We start from the raw sequence: 22,456 nt of genomic DNA on the forward strand, positions 1-22,456 counted from the left end.
AAAGTTTTATATGTAATATTCTAACAACTTAAAAATTCTTGACTTAGGAATAGTGCTTCCATTAGAATCAGTGTTATATAGTACTCCTTACAAATTTAAGAGACTTATGAGGAATGTAATAGGCTACTTTGCTTCAGTTGTGTTTTACTTGATATTAATGCTTATTTTAAAATTTGGGACACAAAAGATGCAATAATAAGAATGTAAGATACTACTGTAACTCAAAAATAATGTAGGTAGGTTTACCATATATTTGTGGAGAAATCTTTATTCTGATGTCCTTTTTTACTGTGTGTGGTTTTTATGATCTTTTTCCAAGAATAAAATGGTAAGGCTTCAGTTTCTTTGGGAATCCAAAATCTCTTTTGAGGCAAATTAGGCATCACATGTAACATAAGTAAAAGTCTTTGAAACTTAGCATTATTAGAAAGTTGCTACTCTTTAGAGCAAGTAATATTCCTAAGGTTGTCCACTGTGTCTAGGTCATTCTAGTCAGCTGCATAAGCAATTCCTTTGATAGTTGACTGGTTTTCTACAACACTAGCATTATTTCAGCAGAAGAAGGTAGTATTTGATGTGTTGCAATAAGTATTACACGTCCATGGATCATCTCTGGACATTACTTTGGGAGGAGGGGTTTAGAGAAGGAGGAGCTGTGGCTGAAGACATTTAACAGCAGAATGAATGGAAATTCAAAGATCCCTGTGCAGTCAGCCTTAAACACTGACTGCACCCCCCTCCAGCTTTATTTCACATTAATTAAAAAAATCTTGTAACAAAATCCATAAAATATATGTAATTTCATTAATTTCAGTCACAAATCATCTTCAAAATGACGAGGATTTTGACAGTTTGCAAAGTGGTGAAGACCCTGAAGACTGGTTTTGGCTTTACCCGTGTGACTGCACACCAACAATGGAAATTTTCAAGACCTGGCATCAGGCTTCTTTCTGTCAAGGTAATACCCATAATCTTTGTTTCTTATAAAACTACATGGGGTGTAGTTTAGCAGTGCAGCAATGTTGTCCCTCACAAAGCAAATACGGATTTGAATGTTGTTCTAAAGAGCTAATTTATTTATATTTGCTTTCCTGTAAAACCTACTGATTTAGCAAATGCTCATTTTTGTCTCCTGTGAGTAAAATTACAGTGATTTTTACCCAATGTAAAGAGGGGTCACAATTCCTGTGAACATGTAAAGTTTAAGTGTATTTCTTAGAAAACAAACATTTTTAAAAGCTGTCATAGCTCTGTCTGTTCCTAGACACTATTGGTCATAGTTTGGGTTCAAAAAATGGAGTTGCTTATATATACATTGAACCACATTGCAATATATAGTGTGTTAAGCCCCTATTCTGTAATGGCTCATTGGAAAGCTTTCTCTTTTAAAATATTATTTTTAAAAAAATTAAAAGAAAAATATTTATATAATTTTGATATTTGCAGGTCATCACATAATCATGGCCTTAGCTTTTTCCTTTTCCCTCTTAGCCTTTCTTTTAGAAGACCAAATTTATTATTTTCATTTTGCAGATTAAGAGACTGAGGCAAATAGCAGCTGACAATTCTGTCCCTCCAAGTGTATCTATAACTGAGAAGACAAGTCCAGGAAGGGGACATTAACGTCCCTTCCCTCTATCCACCACCATTAATTTATGAAATTCCTGTAGGAACCTCTGCCTCTTCCTATAACTTTATGAAGATATTTTTACCAGAGAAGTCTGAAACTACTCCATGGGAACTCTACCAATGAAAATCATCTTTAAAAAAGATGATCTTTAATCATCTTTAAACCATCATATAAAATTTAAATAATTACAACAGTTTCAAATAGATTGCTTCTTTAGTAGGAAGAGATATAAAATGAAGTAAGGAAAAGACCCAATTTCTATCTGTTGGTGTAAAAATAGGTTCTAATAGTTTTGAGTGTTCTGCTTATACTTTGTATGCACACTGGGTTGACTAAAAATCTTCCAGATGCTTTCACAGCTTCTACTGCTTAGGTTGCTCAAGTAAAGTTTCAGAAGGATTTTTGTCCTGACACCTTTAGGGCTATGCAATGCCCATAGATTTTTGTGGCCTTCAGGGAAAAGAGTGGGAAAAAATAGAAGTGGGAAAGGAATAGGAGTAAAAAAAAGGAAGGGAGAGGAAGGCAAAGAGTGACTGGGGTAGAGGGGGAGGGGAGAGTGAAAGGTGGAGGGGCAGGAGAGAGAGAGAGAGAGAGAGAGAGAGAGAGAGAGAGAGAGAGAGAGAGAGAGAGAACTGGCTCAAGCTCAAGATCCCAGGAAAAAGGAGATAATACGTACAGTAGCATCCGTGGCAATGTTGACAACATCAGCCTTTCACACTGAGAAGACTCGAACAGGACCATAAGAAACTACCATTTTACATTTAAAAATCTGAAAAAAAAAATCTTTTTTTTGAATTAGTTTAATTATAATGAGAGCTGAAAAGGAGAATATTCTAAACCACCTTCAAAAATACAAGTAACTAGATATAAACTATTAGAGTGAATATTTGGTTTCAGTTTAGTGTTAGTAATATTTCAAGGGTACTCATAAAGCACCTCAGAGAGAATAAATAGTCATGAAAATAATATCACCTGTGGTTGCATGTGTCTTCTAAGACTTCAAAGTTGGGTCACTTGGAACTTTTTCTTCTCACAGAAGTAGGTAGGTGAGGATAGATGTGTCTCCATCAGGTACCAGAAACAGAGAAACTGAGTGACTACTTAAAATGGCATAGATGGGACTGAGATTAGACGCCAGTTCTCCAAGATCACAATAAGAGCCCTATACAACCTTACCTACAACCACAGCTATAATAAAATGCTCTAATGATGTGGATGCACTTCTGTGAAAGCAATTCCTTTAGCTCATGGTGGCAGATCTGTTTCACGGGTCTGCCACAGTGCACAGCTAAGAATGACAAATTTGTAGGAGAAATAAGCCATTATTTCGTGGTGTAAATGCCATTACTCACACTCAATCATTTCTGGCCAGAGTTTTGGATGGATGCCAGGAACGAAAAATAGAAGTTCTTGAACTTCACAATAGTGAATTAAAATTCCATATAGTAGTCCAGGGGGACTTGTGTTATTATTCACTCATTTGAAAGAGCCTTCTACCTATTTTTCATCCTGCCTTTACCTATAAAACTTCACTGTCTTAGAAAGATATATCCAATTTGCTCTTTTCAGATGAGTGTTATATTTTAAAGATTGTTAAAATCATTAGGATATAGTTAGATAATGGTCAGTGAAGGGCAGTGAAGAACAGTCACCAAAGGTTGGTAGCATTACAGCTAGTTAGAGACAGTAAATGGATTGTGAAAGACACTGTGGTCCGATCTGTAAGCACTGCCCTTTAAATCAGATTGCTTTTTCAATGTCTTTGGAGGTCACTTTTCCTCTCTCCTGGGTGACAGAGAGGGTGGGTTTGATGACAACAGTGATGTACTTGTATTTTTATGTGGTCTTTCCTTGAGTATTTGTTTGTGGTTAATATTTATGGAGTGTGTCTTGCCAACAGGCACAACCGTATTTTACTTATAGACAAGAGGAAAGAATTTCCAGATGTGCTATATTTTAAAGGAAGTTGCTATCGGGGGTATAAATGACCAATAACCATAAAATATGAAAATTTTAGAGATCATAATCTTTTTCTATCAGTATGGAAAACATTCAATGCTCATTATCATATTCAGCCAGTTGTAACAGTGTAGCGGAAAGTCCTCTGGATGAAGACTAAAAAGATCTGGATTCTGATTCTAATTGTTGTTCTAACCTCCTAATGCTCTGACCATGGTTAAGTCACATATTCCCTCAACCTAAACGTTGTCATCTGTAGTGTTTAAATGATTCTTGATTGACTCAAAGGATTATGTGATTGTCATACATAATCAAAACTTAAGAACCTGTAAAACAGTTTAAAGCAAAAACTGGATACTTTCAAAAATTTATGTCCAATACATTTTAGTAGAAGGACTCAGTAGAGGGTTAGATCAGAGTGTTCTCATGTTTCTCATGAACTACAAATTATTAAAATGACAAGACATCTGATAAGAATTCTCAAGTATGTATAATGATGATTCTTACACCTTTGCTTAATATTTAACCTATCTGTAAGAAGGTGTTTCCTCTACTGTATCAGACTCAAAATCCATGAAGCAAATAATGTCGAAATGGTGAATTCAATTCCAAAAGGCAGAATGTACATTGTAATGTCCTATTTATTCAATTCATTCATTCATTCATTAGTTATTTAACAGATAAACATGAAACCTCTACCATGGGAGTGTATAGAAGGGTAAGAAGAAGTGTTTAGTGGATAGTCTCTGATTTCAAGAAACTTACAGATTTAAAAATTCTGAGTTCCTAAGTCTTGGAAAGTCACCAAGACTAAATAGTTTTATTTTTACTTGCAAATAAATTAGGAAATGAAATGTATTAAATTGAAAAGGTTAAGTTCCCTCTGAATAGGAAAGGGTTCAATGAGTACTGCTTGTAACATTAATCCACTCATTTTTAAAAATGGTGATCTGGTTTACAATTAGGCCAGAAACCTAACAGTCCAAGTGTTCTCCCTGTTACTTCAAATACGAATGAGCCCCAGGAGTCATTATTCCCTTTGAAAGGCTTTCATTTTGTAAGATTTTCTATTATGATTCCACCATAGAAGTATCTATTTGGCTCAGTCTTGAGGAGCTATTGTCATTTGATTAGAAATTGGTAACTATAAAAACTTCCACAATTAGAATCTTTCAGTTATATTGTAGTAGCTTTAAAGATATTCACAGGAAATATAATTCATTATTATATTAGATCCTCTTTGTACATATTAGAGGTCAGAGTAGGGATAGGATTATCACACATTTTTTAGAATAACTGTTTTATTAGACTTCTACTACATGCAGATACATTTTAGGGCTGGATTTCATTCATGGTAATCCAAATGTTTGAAATGATAAATTATGTCCCAGTCCCAAATGAGCTCTTGCAGAATAAGTTTGGATGATGGACAGCTCTACATATTTTTTGGTGCACAATATTTCTCTAATGGGGAGGTGGCCTCTCTTTTGAACATTTCTGTTTATGGTCTCCATTTTTTATATTTTCTCCTTTCTAAAATATAGACTCCCCCCCCCCCCCCAAATCAACAGTGCCTTGACTTTTGAGCTTCTTGACATAAAAATCTTGAAAAAGCTATAGGTCAAATGGGCTAGACTAGGGTGAAGTGACAGACTCCTAGGGTACAAAATTTAGGAAGGCTGTCACTGTCAGTGTTGTGGTGTGCCTCCTGTAATGCTGTGTGCCAGGCACTTTCCTCTCCTTACCCTACTGCCGGCCCTGTGTCAGAAGCTAAGAATTCTGGCTGGGAATTGCCTAAGGGCACTAATCTTGATTCATGCTTTCCTCTCCCTCTTTCTCAAATCTCAATGTGCCCATGCTTAGCCAGACTTTCTCATGGTCTAGAGGTGAAATGAGGTCTTTCTGCTATGGAAATGGAGGAGACCATTCCTCTGCCCTTATGTCTCCATTAGACATTCTTCATACTTCTGTTTGTTCTCAAGGTTGAGGGGTGCAGTAGAAAGTTCTCAATATCTCTTATTCAGTGGTCATGCTAGAGCTCACTTCAAGGCTTCAGTAAGAGTTTGCTATGCAAGACAGACTGCCTTTGATGTTTCTAGTATTTTTGAGGATCCTTACAATGGCTGAGGCCTAAAAAAAGCTGCACAAGCCAGGTTGAAGCTTGGTTTTGGATTCCTCAGCCCTAGTGATCTCTAGCTTATGCTTGATTTTCTTCGTGTGGTCTAAATGAGTTCAACTCATGCAAATATTTTCAAGTCTACTCTATTTTTCTTTAAATTTCATAGAGAGGTGATATTGGCTGATGTGAAGACTTATAAACGAATCAATACGGTTGCTACATCATTATAGAATTTTACCAAGTAAGTTTCTTCTGTGATGTAGAACTAAATACAAGACCATATTGATTACCATAAAGTAAAAATTGGCTGACAATATTGTAGGTCCCTCCCAAACTCAGAACAATTTGCCACATAGAAGATGCTCAGTAAGTGCTTGTTAATACACCTACACTTTATGAACATATGTTTTAATTAAATTTTTATAAATGCTATATTTTATTTATAATGAGAAACTAGAATAAAAGTTACTTATGAATTTTTTTTTGTGGTTGATAAATGTCCAGAATATAGAAATATTCAAGCAAATTAACCTTGTAATCCCCCCCGCAACGCTGGCTTATGTTTAACTAAAGGAAGATGACTTAATATTAACTTAGGATGTTGTAAGGCCAATTGATTACTCTTGCTACAGTACTTTGAAATCCTGAAGTGTTAGGCATTATAACTGCAGAGAAGTCTCATTAAATATTTTAAAGACATAACAAATCATGTCTAAATTTTAAATATATTTCAAATATTTTGAAGATATAGCAAATTATGTCTGATTTTCAAATATTCATATTTTGATAGTGTAACTCCAAAAATAAAAAATAAGATTTCATTTACTAGTAAGGAAAACTTCATGATTTTAACTTTTTATGATATAACCTACGCAATAATTATCTGAAATAAATTCTGGCTTTAGGCCTACATACTTTCCAAGCTTAGTTCAGATTTATTTCTTAAGATGAATACTAGGGTTAACTAATAGCTAAGAAATATCAGGTAAGACAGAAATCAAATATGTTATGTAGCTTTAGGCTTTGGTGAAAATAGAAATAAACACATGGGGCCTTTACTTTTTCTGATATGCAAATAATTCACATAGATAAATGATTCAACAGCAAAACAGTCAGATTCCCAGAGTAAATTATTTTTATTTCCACTACTAGCTTAAGGGGATTATTGTCCCAAGATTGTTTTATATTCAAATCTTTTATGGAATTTATTGCTAAATTAGCTTATGGCTTTATATCATCTTTATTAGTGAATTCTCATGCACAGGAGAAGAAAGACTACTATTCTTCCCATTTCACCGATGTGTAGGTGCCGCAATTAACACAAGGACACATGAATGTCTGCTTTTGTATACAAGTGATATATATATTAGCAAATCTGCTTGGAATTTTAATTAGGCCCCAAATGCCAGATAGATCTTTAAAAGTTGGCATTTTGCTATTGTGCTTACCTATCTGAAGCCATAGTTGTTTAACCTGGCTTCAGAATGTTCTAAATCATTTCTCTTGCTCTAATTTTATTGCTTACTCAAGAGCCCATTTATATACTAAACTTTATTTCAATACAACATAAATTTGATTTTTTATTTCCTTTGCTTTTTTTGCTTGCATTTTGAGAAGACGTATAAATCAAAGAATCAGTAAGGATTTCTGTTTTATATGGCTCACAGCAGTTCCATAAATAGAAGATTTTAGAGTGATGCTGTTTATAGTTGACACATTCCTTCCACTTCAGCCAAAATATTGTCATGTGTTTGTAACAAAACGTGCTATTTTTCAGTTTTCAATTTGTTTCTTTCTCATATAGTTCTGTAAGTTCCACGTATGTAAAAGCCTAACTTAATTTTAGATTGCAAGAAAAATCTCGTTTTGACTGGTTTCCTGTGTTTTGAAATAAAGAATCCAAAGAAAACTGGTTTAAAGTAAAGGATTAATATTCTCGAAGTTGGTCCAGAATAATGCTGGGATGTGGAACAATAAACGAACAACCAGTAGATGATTCTTAATAACATAATACTAAACACAAAGAAAAGCCTAACAACAATAATAAACACTAGACTGTTTCAAAAACTTTTGTAGGTTAAATTATAAATTATGTTTGAATTTTGGCTATTACTTTCTAAGACTAAACCCTCTAAATCAGTTTAGTACCAAGGACACATTTTCAAAGCTTTCTGAAAGGGAATTTAGTTGTGTGACTTCCATTAATTATTGCTGCATTGTTCTTATCCTGGAAAATGCTTTGAAACATCTACTCTTTTGAACTTGATCTCAGACTCAGAGTATAAAAGTGCAAAATTCTGGTCATTTATTTCTGGTTCCATGAAGTTAATCAGTCATCTTAGTAGGAAATGAAAGCAGACCCATAAATGTACATTTGCAAGAAATTTTAATTTTGAGGAAAAATTAAAAGACCTAAAGAGATGAGATGTTTGGGAGAGATATCAGATCTGCTTGCAGTGTCACTTTTTGTAATGTCATTAAAAAATGAAATATTTTATAATATGGTGAAACAACAATACCAATGTTCACAGCTGACAAACCAACAAATAACTGTTGAGAATTTATTCGAATTTCTTATATACAAACCCCTTTCACAAAAATGTATTTTCATAGAAAATTACATAAAATTTGTGAAAGAATTCCTAGGTTTTACAAATATTAGAAAACACAACATTAAGGTCAGTTTAGAATATGATTTTGAAAGTATTGTAAGAATGAGGGTCATATAGATATTTATGTAATTCAGTTTAGTTTAGAGAAAGAATTTAAAATTATAAAGTAAGAGATTAAAAATAGAGTAATTACATATACATAGTAGAATTTAGTTTTAGTTAATTTTAATATTGTATGTGGAAAAATCTATAATTTTATGGAGTTTCCTCTTATAAATTTGCAGATAAAAGTAACATTTCATATTACTAGGCTATGGAGACTACTAATATCAATCCTTAATCCTTAAATTCATATAAAGTAACAAGAGAACACAATTTTTGACCATGTATTTTATAAACTGACTGGCTCCCAGATCACAATATCTGTATGCTCTAGGATAAAAGAAGTCAAACTATGAGTGTAAACTAGCTTTAATGCATTTTTCTTGATATCCAAATTGGCTACAATCCTGGGCCTGTTTTTTTTTTTCTTGTAGCTTGCTAGTATGTTTTGTAAGCATAATTACACAGGTGGGAGAAGACAAATATAATTCTGCTGTGATAGAGGTAATGTTATTAATTGCAGATACAATTTAAACATTGGTTCAAGGTCAAGCATGAGGATTTTAGAAAGAATAGAAAAATCTCTCTCTCTCTCTCTCTCTTTCCCTGCATGAATTTTATTTTAGGCAGTTGCATGCTGAACTTGTGCTTAGTGACCCAAATAAAGTGAATGTCCACGTGCAGTCTCCACTTTTGAACACTGGGCAACTTGGGAGTAGCATTAGCTTTGGCTTAAGGATCTTGACTGACCATTTGGTTGAAGTGCCTGAGTTAGATTCTCTGGAAACAGACACTGAGATGGTACTTGGGGAGCCTGCTGTTTATTAGGGATCAACTTCTGTGGAGGAAAGCTTCAGGAAGTAGGATTGGGCAGAGAAGTAAACCACGATGTGGGTTTGACAAGGCCTCAGTCAACCTCATAGGAAGTTCTTGTCCTTCAGAGTTTCCTGCATTGGGCCTGGACATTTATATCCCTGCCTGGCTCAGTCACCAGGTTGTGGGTTATTCCAGGAAACAGCAGGAGAAGGTCCTCACAGCAGGGCAGGAGCAAATTCTTCTTGGAGCGGGGCTAAGAGGTGGATCTCCTTATCTACCATAGCAACTATGGTCCTGACAGTTTTGAGAGCTCGAGAACTGAAGGGCCTGGAATCAGTGTGAATAATTTTCAAAACCTGCTGGTTCTCCTAGAATTATAGAATGTAATTAATGACTTGACATTTCACTCTGACAATTTACAGATTTATAGATGTCTTGGTCGAGTTTGATGTGTTGTGGTTTTTCCATGGCAATTTTGAATTCATGTTCTTACAAATAAATTTAAGTAGAGTTCATGATTGAATTGCTTTTTATCCCCACTCAAAAAAATTGGAAAGTAGAAATAGAGGTAAGTTTAGAAAAAGAAAAAGAGGTAATAAGTCAGACTGATTGGGTTCAGAAACAGCGATTCCTCCAATTACTTCTAGTGGAATGATTTTTAATACACTAAGACTCAGTTAGCTCATGTGTAAAATGGAGATCTTAATATTACCTACATTATGGTTTTTTGTAAGGATTAGTTGATAAAACCCATGAACACTTTTAGAGTCAGTGCTTAGCACATTTATGTTAGCTATTATTAAGCAAGTCTCAGGGAGGGGATCCAAGGTGGTACTCTCAGTGACATGTGTTCACAAATCCTGTTTGTTCTACTTAGCTTCATAATTCTATTTGAAGTAAGGTACATTTCCCAGAACAGTAGAAATTTATTATTCAAATCTAAACACTCAATTTATTTGTGCTCCTGCATATAGACTTTAATCAACTTAGATAACTATATATGCAATCTGGTTTATGTCTTAAGAGGTTCTTATTAAAATAATGCCAAAAGGTAGAAATAGGACAGTGACAGGTCAATCTACTTCTGCAAGATGTGATTAAGAAATGTCAATGCTTTTTTTTTTTTTTCAAATATGGGTATTGTTCCTCCTTTCATTTAAAAGGAAGTGCTTTAACATACGGACTCACTAGAGAAAAGCTGAAGTATACATTATCTTTAGGTACTATTTTCAAAATTAATTATACAAATATTTATTGAATGCCAAAGATGTACCAGCACTATATGTAACTCTAAACCACAACGATAAAAATAAAAATAAAACAGCTGCAGTTTTTTGGAAGGGGAGGAAAATGGACTAATTATTAGTTATAAAATATTTGTGAATTTGGTATAGAAATGTAATATTGTAAGTATAAGCACACATCAGTGAGTTAAAACCAACAAATTTACTGCTGACATGCAGTAAAATTTGGCAAGAATTTTAGATGAAAAGTAAAGGGAGAAAAGAGAATGATTGGACTATGTATATTGAATCCAGTTTTGTTTCTTTTGCCCAGTAATGAAGAATTAGATTTCTAGATAACATGGATAATTATTAATATTAATAATGAAAACAATTCATGAAGAAATCAAAAGAATGAAATTTAGAAACCACCCTCTAGACTCTTCTCTGAAGGCATTAGCTATAGGACACCTCCTTGGTATGGAAAGCCTGGGGGTACTTGTTGGGCAATAGTCACCCAAGCTCAACTCATTCTTTGTTTTCATCTTCTGTCCTTTAGCACACACTGTACTTATGCAGAATATCTTTCTTTGCTTTTAAGAGGAGAAGGTGAAAATTAGTAAAAATAATCAGAAGCCAATGGGCATTAAGGACTCATTTTGAAACACCAAAGTGTCAGCATTGTAACATCCTAACATCACATAATGATCAGTATTTCTATGCATTCACCAAGTATGTAGTGATCACATTACTGAATGCAAAACAGTGGGCTATTTCTATGGGAATACAAAGTTGAATTAGGCATTGGGCTGTCTGTTCCAGAAGTCACAATCTAGTAGGGCCGAGGAATATCTTGATCAATTAAGACACAAGGTAGCACACAGACAGTATACACTGAATGCAATGGAAGTACAGGGAAATCATCAATTGATTCTGACTTGTAGGATCTTTAAGGGCACTAAGAAGGAAAACCAGGGTGTAAACAGGCAATGAGAAAGACATTTGTGCACAAAGGACAGACAGACAGAGGTGAGAGCATAGGTGTTACATGTAGAGAATGGGCCAGGTGAGGGAACCTTAAATGCTAATTGAGGAATTTGAGGATTAGTGTCATCCGATAAATGCTTAAGAAAGGTAACCGTAACCGCACTGCAGAGGATGGGTGGACGTAGAGAGAGGTTAGAGACAGGAGAACAATTAGGAGGTGATGCTAAGTGATGATGGGGGTTTTCTTTTGAGTGGTGGCCCAATTTCATGTAATGTGCAGTCAATTTTCGAAGCAAATAGGTGCCTACTTATTAGTTATTGTATTTACTATTTTTAATTGTTAGATATTATGGAGTGAGGTGAAACTATTTTTAACTGGACTATTATTTAAGTTACTTTATCATGTAGCCTGTAGGACTAGATGTGATTTGAAAGCTGTTACTTCTAAGAGTTGTTAGGAAAAGATGCCAAAAAGAGAGAGACCAAAACTTTAAGAACTTAATGTCTTTGGGTTTTAAATATTTGTAAGACTAACCACTACTGGAAAAATATGAAATTAGATGTATACATTTTGGAAAATAGTCCAATTAAAAATAAGACAAACGAATTAATAATTTGAAATAATGGTTAAAAGTAAAAATTATAACAAGTATAATATAAAAAAATAAATGTTAAAATTTTCAGTATTAAAAGAAATAATGGGGAAGATGGGTGTGGGGTAGAGGAGCATATGCTTATATTTTTCTTTGTTATAACTTTTCCTCTTTTACTGAATTCATTATGTAATCATTTAGCAGTATTCTGCTAAAAAGTTAGTAGATTACCTGACTACAGTAATTTCACTAAAGCATGAACAAAGCTTAATTAATAGTCTCCTCTGTGCCAGGTACTGATGTGGGCTGGAGGCACATTAGTGAACAAAACAGACCCAGTATTCACGTAAAGTTCTCTTTCTTGTGGGATAAGACAGACAGTAAATAAGGCCCTCAATGGTATTTTAAAGGTAATGAGTGCTGTAAATAAAGAACAAACCAAGGAGATAGGGTAATGGGGACCTACTGTAATTTTAAATAGGCGGGTCAAGATAGGTCTTGCCAAGAAAATGACATTTGAGCAATGACTCGAAGGAATCTTTAAATTCAAAATTTGACAGGAGTTTATTTATTGAATTGTTTTTTTTATTACTTAAAGTATAGCTGGGGAAAAATATAAATTCCTTTATTAAAGAAAAGCCTCTCAAAGGAAAGTATAATATTTTATTTATCTTTTTACTTTCATGTGTTTTAGTGCTGCTTCAGTGATATTTTTCTTGAGGTTTCTTTTATTTTAAAATCTATGCACATTTCTAGCCCTTTTACTGAATGAAGGATTGGGGACATTCATCCACATATCTCCAGAGCCTAGCAAGGTGCTTGACACATGGTAGGAGCTCCATGATGTTTGCGACTTGAATGTCTAAACAGTCTTATTGTCATATACATTTTTATTAAACACATAGAGAACATGTCATGATAAGGTCCTTTATTTTGTAGAACTCATATTTACGAATATATAGTCCTTTGGTTACTTTTCCTGACATTCTACAGTGTACATACTTTTTTATTAAGGTTTCCTTTGCACTTTCAGGTTTCAAAGTACCAAAGTGCTCTGGGAGTAGGTGCTTAAATTATAATTTAATGATATAATCTAATTCTCTGGCTATGGACCTCCGTCCACTAGGACTGAGGCTACTAAAATATTTTATGATGGCAACAAGGTGATTTCTTTTGGACTTATTGGAATGAAATAGCATTTGGGGAACTGTTAGCTAGAAGAGGGGATTCCAAATAATAGCTCCTTGTTCAGAGTTCCTCCATCAATTCATAGATAAGTCAATTGGCACTCATCATTTTAAACTCATTGGAGGCCAATGTAGTTAAGAGGAATATAAAGGGTATAATAGGTAATAAACAGAAGCCTTGTAACAATATAATGTGTAGTGGGAAAGAGGATTGGAAGATCTATAAAAACTGCCAAAAAGAACAGAAAATATAATTAAAGAAGCAAAAAGACATACTGAACACAATCTCAGGGACTATTTCAGGCAACAGTAAATGTCCCTTCAAATATATTTTTAGAGGACAGAAAGCAAAGTAGAAAACTAGTCCCGCAGAGAGAGGAAGAAAAATACCAAATGGAATTGTAGGAATAGGCCAACATGAGTTGGATTTGCTTATGTTAATTTTTAGATAGTGTCTAACCCAGAAATCAATTTGACATTCTCAAATGAGAAGAGGATAAAGAAAAGCAAAAGAAAAATATAAACAGGTGACATTTTAGGCAGACATGGCTCAGAGCAGAGTAGATAGACTGGTATATAGAAAACAGTTGAAATTTTTAATTCACACTCAGGTTTTACCAAAAACTAAAGTTATTTTAGGTTTTGTCAAAGTTGCATATTAAGAAAATGTTTCTTTTCTTTTCTTCTATCTTGTGAAGGCATGTAAGTTACGCATGATTTGCTCAAGAACAGAAATAATATTTCCAGTAGTAAATATGTTTTGACAGTGAATTTTCATTACTTGGATTAAAGGATTTCACTTAGTGAAATATGTGAGTTACCTGGGGAGTTTTCCCATTAAACATGCTCCTATGGATACCATCACCATAGACATTTGAATAGCTTGCAATAATCTTTGGAAATACACTGAACATTGTCTCTCTTTTTAAAATCATCAACCTTTATCTTGAGTTATACTTGTATAAAAAATAATTGACAAATTAAAACAAAATATAGAATAAGAATAGCATGTTATTAGAAGTAACATGCAAAGTTGATTTCCTAGGTACAGAAGCAGAATTCAGACTTGTATGTGAAGTTGAGCTTTGTGGTTTTCTTGTGCTGAGTAATTCCAAATGTTTTTTAGTTTAGTGGCTGTGAAAACAAACCATCACTGTTTAAAAATAAAGTGTCAAGTTTGACATCACAAACACTGGTTCCAAGGCGATAGATATAACTTTTCCTGAAAGATAATTTGATAAGCCAAGTAATGGACAAAATTCTTTTTATTAACCCTGACCATGAACATATATATATACGCTCTCTCTCTCTCTCTCTCTCTCTCTCACACACACACACACACACACACAAAATGTGCAGTACAGCACTTTGTTCAATCTTCCATGGAAATGTAAACTTGAAATCCACATATTGTACCTCTGATTAGAAAAAAAAAAAAAAAGCTAATAAAATGACCTGCTGAGAGGAACACCTTAAACATATCTGATCAATTTGAATAGAAAACAGTAAAATGATTTTGTGTGTAAATATAAGTTAGTGTGTGTGCACAGTCCACAAAAGCAATATTTAGAAACATATTATATAGTTTAAAACAATCAAAACACTGTTTTACGTTGAAGAACAATCATTCTAATGGCAAGAGACTTGAGTACTTTGCCTCTAACTTTTTATTTTATAGAGATCATAATAGAAAAATAAAGGGCCTTTTCCATTTTAACACTTGAAAAATAATGGGCCGTTTCCATTTGTATTAGTCCATTTCCATTGCTTATAACAAAATACATGGAACTGGGTAATTTATAAAGAAAATAAATTTATTGCTTACAGTTTCTGATGCTGGGAAGTCTGAAATCCAGGGAACACATCTGGTGAGGGTCTTGGTGGTGGTGACAGTGACCCAGGGGTCTTACATTACAAGAAGGTGGAAGCAGAGAGAGCAGAGAGAGCGAGAAAGACAGACTCTCCTCTTTTAAAGCCCTCAGAACCATGCCCCTGACCACCATTTTTAATCCATTCACTACTGCATGGTCCTATAATCCAATCACCTCTTGAAGACTCCACCTTTCAATTTCCCACCCTCTTTATGGTCACAGTAGAGGCTAAGTTTCTACTACATAAAACTTGGGGGATACAATTCAAGCTTCAGTGAGTTTTGGGGGACATAATTCAACCCACTACACCATTTTAACACTTGAGTGCATGATATAAAGCTAGAGGAGCAAAGAAAGGTCTAGAATTTTTTTTTTTTGAGTTCCAGCTGCCTCCCAAAATTGGTAGTGTGCCTGTGTGTCTGTATGAGTGAGTGTGTGTGTGTGTGTGTGTGTGTGTGGTGGTGGTGGTGGTGGTAGTGGAGGTGGGATGGAAAGATACAAAAGGATCAGACACTATGGCCCTAGTACCAAAACTGTAAGGAAAGGAAAGTAGAAAATGAGTATATTTTTATCTCTAATGACTGCACTTAAACCTTGCAGAAAGAATAGCGCAATGATCTCTCTCACTTCAAGTTCAACTCACAAAAAACATTGTTTCATCTACATCCCTAGCTACCTCCTAAATCTCTGATTATTTTGGAGCAAATCTCACATATCATATTATTTTATCTTTAAATATTTCAGTAGATATCTTTGAAAAGATAAGAAATCTTAAAAATGTAACCACAATACCATCATTAATCCTAAAAAAATATACTTAATATAATCAAATATTATTTATTATTCAAATTTCCTTAATTATTGCAGAGATGTTTTTCTTTACAGTTTATTTTTTAAAACCATGTTCCAGTTAGTTTGCCCTATAGAATTTCAAATGGAGTCTAGATTTTACCTCCCAAGGTATGGTTTAACACATTTCTGTCTCCCTGAATTTTATGAAAATTGAGAGCTAAATTTAAATTGTTTCAACAATAATATTTAGAGTCTTTACAAGGAGTGAATTATGTCTTCTTCTTAGACAAGTTTCTCTACTTGTCCTTCTTCTTAGCCAAAAGTTTTTATAAGCCGGTTCAAAGATTAATATGGCAAAGGAATCAAACTAAGAATGTCTATAGTCTAAAAAGGGAAACAGACATGGATATAATTAACTATAATGAAAAGCAAAATACAATATTCATTTAGAGTGTTCCATAGTGTTTGCTTTTGTATCAGTATTAATAGAGTAATAAGGTTTCAGCTTCTTCATGACTGTAAAGCTGGTGAGGAGAGAACAGCCCTTAGGACAACTCCATTAAACACAAGAGTTGTGTGGAACACAGTTTGATAGATAATCTTGAGGATTCCTTCTAGCTCTAAACCTCAGAGTGATGATGAGCTGTATGGCACAATTCACAATGTTTTTGCAAACTCATGAACTTCCCTTAAAGCTATACTTGAGCAAAGCAAGGGAATATTAAAGGGAAAAGATAGACACATAGCATTTCAGCTAAATTGAAGTATTTCTGGCTTGTCAACAACTCTACATGTAGTCTTAGAATAGGAAGTGTACTGACATGCTTAGTTCCTCTTTCAAGCAAAGCAAAACAAAACACCTGCCAGTGACAAGAGCCATATATTTGAAGAAGGTGACAAGTAACAGAAGTGAAACTGCAGATCTGGGCAGTATGGTTCCATTAAATATACTGTGCATTTATTTAATATTTTTATGTATTTTACCTTTGGAATTTATGTGTGTGTGTGTTTGTATTTTTGTATTCTGCTAAGATTCATGCAACCGTTTCTTTAGGCACAGACAGCACACATTGTCCTGGAAGATGGAACTAAGATGAAAGGGTACTCCTTCGGTCATCCATCCTCTGTTGCTGGTGAAGTGGTTTTTAATACTGGCCTGGCAGGGTGAGTATTGCTTCTGTTCCAAGGCTTGATTTTTACTTTATGTAGGGGAATAACTAGATGATCTTACTGATGGTGGGAAGTTAAAATCACCGCATCATAATAAGACATGTTGTCTTGAAGTTTCACTGTGCCTTGTGCATAGCCTACTGCAGTCATCTCTGAAAAAAAGTATAGACACAAACTTTCTGCTACTGGAAATGAAAGAGAAGATAAGCACTTTATTGGTCCCCGGGAAAAAAAACTTAATTCTAGAAACTTATGCTGTGAGGACACATGTATGTGAGATTACCAATGGCTTTTGCAATAATAGGTGTGGATCTGATTAAGGTGAAAATTGGAGCAGGGAAATGGCTGGCAAGCACACTTTAGTGCCATTCCATTAGTAAAGAATCAACTTTCCACATCTAATATGAAATACTATAAGGAGATAAAGTCCTTGGGTATTTTATGTAGTTTTGTTCTCTAATAAGAAAGGTGAAACAACAGATACGTTTATTGCCTTAAAGTAGTCAGTGACCAGAATTAAGGAAGAAGAAGATCAACCTGTTTTTGAGGAAATGTCTTTCCTCCTACCTGTGTTGGCCAGGGGTGCTGGGACAGGTGTGATTTCTCAGTGATTTCCAGTCTTGTCCTCTCCCTCAAGGTTGGGAGGGCATAACCACCATCCTAGCAATTCTCAATAATTTTTTTATGGCTTAAAATAATAGTCAGTGAGAGAGAAGGTGCATGGATATAATATTTTCAATAATTATCAATTGCGATCCAACTTAGTATTTAAGATCTGCTAATAGATGGCTGGCAAAGAAGATAAGAGTTGCTGCAGAAATCACGTTGCTCGTCTTACTTAGTCAATGAGTGTTTATCCATCTGGGAACCAGGATGCTGAAGTTTCAGTCTCAGTTCTAATGATAACTGATTATGTGATACTGAGACCATCACTTAATTTTTCTGAGTTCTAGTTTCCCCATAAAAAAGTAAAGGGGCTGGATTAAATAGTAATTTACAGCTGGGGATTTTAAAAATTATGTGTCTTAAAAGAACATGACTAGATTTTTTCAAGAGGTTTCCATTAGAGATTCAAGTGAGTAAGCTTCTATAAAATATTTGATAAATTCTTTAGAGAAATTCAAGTTAGTCTCATAAAGACAAAGGGCAATGGGTTAACTGATTTTGAAGATAATGATTGAGAGAACTTGCATTATATTATTATTATTATTATTATTTTGACTGGTAAGGGGATCGCAACCCTCAGCATGGTGTGGTCAGCACCACGCTCAGCCAGTGAGTGCACCAGCCATCCCTATATAGGATCCGAACCTGCAGCCTTGGCGCTACCAGCACCACACTCTCCTGAGTGAGCCACGGGGCCGGCCCTGCATTATATTATTAACGTACATTCTTCTCTAAACTCTTACCTCTCTCCGTAAAATGAAGAATATTAGATGTTTTTTAAAATTGTTCCACTGGCAGGAACATTAAATTACAGTGTATGAAACCTGTTTGCAAAGTTTTGCTTCACCAGGCAATTATTTAAGCTTTTCGACAGCACTAATTACTAGCTGTGTTAATATACCTGCCAACAAACAACTGTTTAATATAGATCAGAATGATGGAGGGCACTAGAGTTTTCTTCTCTGTGATAGATTAGAGGTAATAAATCTTGTCACATCAAAAAAGCCAAACAGGACCTGATGGATTAATTTGCTTCCAACACTGCAGTTCTTTAGAACAAGCTGCATTTATTCATTTACTGGAGAGAATTGTAAGCATGTGCTTAAAGGGAATGGCCAGTTCTTTTACAGGAATAAAGAAGAAAGAGAAGTAAAATCAAATCAATTAGAAATATTTTTGATGTAGAAAAAGGCATTCGTTTATAAGATTAGTCCACAGACTCTAGCTTTCCGTTGAGAAATGTAACTTTCATTCATTGCATGGATCACTCAGTAAGGTGGTTGATAATTAAGAAGGTTATTTTGTTTTTCATCTTTCAGAAATGGATTTATATTGCGTGTGAGCCTTGGTTAAAAAATTATCAGTTCCTGCCAAACTAAAGGCATCTGAGAAATTAGCTGATGGAGGCTGTGGATAAACACTACAGCACTTTAGTCACCCTAGGGGTTGAGGAGCTGAAAAGACTCAGTGTTCTGTTGACAAAATTAGCTCTGGTAGAAGTTAGTCTGGATGGGGTTTAAAAATTTATGTTGACTACTGCCTGAGCCAAACTTTATTGGTTTTGAGATTGTTGATTCTGTACCCTATCAGCACCTAAACTTACTTTCAGTATAAACCACAGGAAAGATTTGGTTTAACTCATTCTGCAGAAAGAGAAAAAGTAAGAGGGCAGAAAAAAACAAAAACAAAAAGTAAAACAAAAACCTCAACTGCAATGTATTCTGGTGCATGGAATATATGTAGCTAGTTCCTGGTATTTATGGAAATAACGTGTTTTAATATTAAAGAAAGAAATATATATATATGATATGTATTCTTATTTTCCCCCCTCCCCAAACTTTAAAATACAGCCTTCTTTCATTCCTCCTTAATTCCATATCCACACTTTAAAAGAGTTATATGGAATCTTTTAATGTAGAAGTCAGAAATACTGCAGGTTAAGTTTCATGAAGTGAATTTTTTTCTAAGTTGATAATATCTCCCAAGCTTACATACTTCTTTTTAAAACAAAAATATTTTCAAAATTAACATTATTCAGTTATTCTTTCATATAAATTAACTCACATTTTAAGTGTTCAATGAGTTTTGATGAACATATACATCCATGCAACCACCACTGACACAATCACAATTCTCTTCAGTATCCTAAAGATATTGAAAAAATATTTTTCAATTTTTGGCAGTTAATATCTTGGTGAAACTGGCAGCCCTCAGTTGTAAATAACAGTTTGGAGTCACTGATATTTGGTAGGCTACAGGAATCTTCAGAATATCCACAAATGTTAAATAGAGCAGCAGTACTTAAAAAATTAGGACCTTATAAAGGAACTTTAAAAATTAAAGAAAATTGAGGAAATGAATGAAAACTATGTGAGAATATGCCTTAGTACTTGTTAGTTTTTCTTTTCATATAAGTCCTATCATGGGATAAATTTTCATATTCTCTCATAAAAGTTATCAAGGTTGGCTAAAGTACAGGGACAAGCTTACAGGATTTTAACCTCATGTTCTTTTCTAATTTTTAAAGATTCAATAATCTAGAGCATGTATGTAAATTGTAGTTTTATACTTATATGAGGGTACTCCAAAAAGTTTGTGGAAAGATCTGTATTATCTTTCAATTCTTTTATTTCCATGAACTTTTTGAAGTGCCCTTGTATATATTTTTGTTGTTTTGTTGATAATTTTTTGGTATGTTTACCCAGGTACACAGAAGCTCTTACTGACCCTGCCTACAAGGGACAGATTCTCACAATGGCCAACCCTATTATTGGGAACGGTGGAGTCCCCAACACTACTGCACTGGATGAAATGGGACTTAGCAAATATTTGGAGTCTGATGGAATCAAGGTAGTACTAGTGATGACTATTTTAAAAGCCTCAATTTGAGGGGGTATAGTTGACTTATTTTTAGGAAACTAGGATGGGCAAAGTTTCTTCCTCAATATTATAGTACAAACCATTAAATTCATGCATTCAGTCTTATTCCTAGTAATATAAGAATAGTCTTTTTTTATTGAATCATAATTGAGGATACATATTTTGGGGGTTCAATGTTGACATATGTTGATCAAATCAATATTACTAGTATATATATTGTTACAAATTGTACTTATTCTTTATGCCCCTTGTCCAATCTCTCCTTATCCCCCTCTCCCTCCCCCCTCCCACCACTGAAAATCCAAGAAGAATAATCTTTAACTTGACGTTATTTTGAGTTTCATTTCTCAGGACACCTTGAATTTTAATGCCTTGGATGAAAGTTGGCTTAATTTGGAAAAATGTTATTATAAGTTCAAATAACAACTATGCTTTAAGAATTGGGGAAGAATAACCTACTTTAAAAAAAAGTTTGGTAATCAACTTTGTATCAATTATTTGCCTTTTAATCTTATCTTCTTTAGGGGATGAATAAACTATAACTTATATGCTAGTATAAAAACAAACACGTTATGATTTCCTGGTCAAGGTAAAATTGGATAATATCTTAGAAATATGGACCATATAAATTTACATTCCAAATTCACCACTCTTATTTTTTTCACCACTTTATTTTTGAATGACTTGAACTGATCATTTAGTTTAGCTACTATTTCTCACAATTTTCCCCAAATTTCTTGGTCTCCTTTAAATGTAGATTCAAAAAATTATTTTGTTCTTCATGTGCATTGAAGAAGTAATTATTAATTAGATTATTGGTAAATGCTATGGAGGAAAAGTACAGCATGCCAAGAAAGGGGACCTAACTTAACTCAGGATTCAGCAAGCCAAGTATACCTGCTCCCCCACATGATAATTAAGGTAACAATGATATATTTTTTAAAAATGCTGATAACTTTTTTTTCTCTTGATACCTTCAAAATTTTAAGTCTTATGTCAGTGGATATAATAAAGATTTTTTTAAAAAATGCAAACTGACCCTCAAGAAAAATTACAAAAGTTGGAGAATGTTTTGTGATCACCCCTTTGAAACGACTGCTTGTCTTTCTAGGTTGCAGGTTTGCTGGTGCTGAATTATAGTAATGACTACAACCACTGGCTGGCTACCAAGAGTCTGGGGCAATGGCTACAGGAAGAAAAGGTGAGAAATACGATAAGGCATCCAGCATCACCTAAGGATTATTGGTGGGGTCTGTGGGAAGTTGGGAAGGTGTGTATTAATTCAAAAGGGCCAAGCAGTTGAGAAGACCATGCGGTTTGGGATCTTTGTATTTCAGGGAGCAATTCCTTCTCTTACTAGATGTAGTCTGACCTGTGGACTCATCCTCTAAATGCTGAGGACCACATATTTTCAGTTTATCCACCAGATGGCACTCGTAGATGGTTGGTAACATTTCTCATTTGGGAAAGGGTGTAGAGAAAGTTTTAGAATTTTTTTATTCTCTTCAGCGACCTAAGTCCCCTTGCCCCCCTTTTATCCAAGATCTACTTATGTTACTTGCTTCATGGGTTCTAGTACCATCTGTACCATTAACTGGCTGTACCACTTTGTGCAGGTCATGTAATCATTCCATACAATACCTTCATCATCTTTAATTCTTATGAGAACAAACAGATTACCATTAAGTCTCTTTGGGCTTAAAAATTATGACATATAATTATATCTAATCTCATTTGAAGTAATGTAGAAAAAATATTATAAAACCTTATCTCCTAGTTTTCTTACTTTAAATATTAATTTTTAATCAAATAAGAGGATTCACTGTTTGAATGTTAGGAGTACTTAACT

At 34.2% G+C, this 22,456-nt stretch overlaps 1 protein-coding gene across 1 annotated transcript in view; it reads left to right on the plus strand.

The window, feature by feature from the left end:
• The first annotated feature begins 823 nt into the window (after window positions 1-823).
• Window positions 824-22,456, plus strand: part of CPS1 (carbamoyl-phosphate synthase 1) — a 114,018-nt gene continuing 92,385 nt past the window's right edge. The window contains exons 1-4 of the mRNA XM_063101452.1: window positions 824-958; window positions 16,946-17,055; window positions 20,433-20,577; window positions 21,719-21,808. Of these exons, the coding sequence (XP_062957522.1) occupies window positions 833-958; window positions 16,946-17,055; window positions 20,433-20,577; window positions 21,719-21,808 (471 nt within the window). The 5' untranslated portion in view covers window positions 824-832. The remainder of the gene's footprint in view (window positions 959-16,945; window positions 17,056-20,432; window positions 20,578-21,718; window positions 21,809-22,456) is intronic.

This window comes from Cynocephalus volans, chromosome 1 (assembly GCF_027409185.1).
Source record: "Cynocephalus volans isolate mCynVol1 chromosome 1, mCynVol1.pri, whole genome shotgun sequence".
NCBI classification, from domain to species: Eukaryota; Metazoa; Chordata; class Mammalia; order Dermoptera; family Cynocephalidae; genus Cynocephalus; species Cynocephalus volans.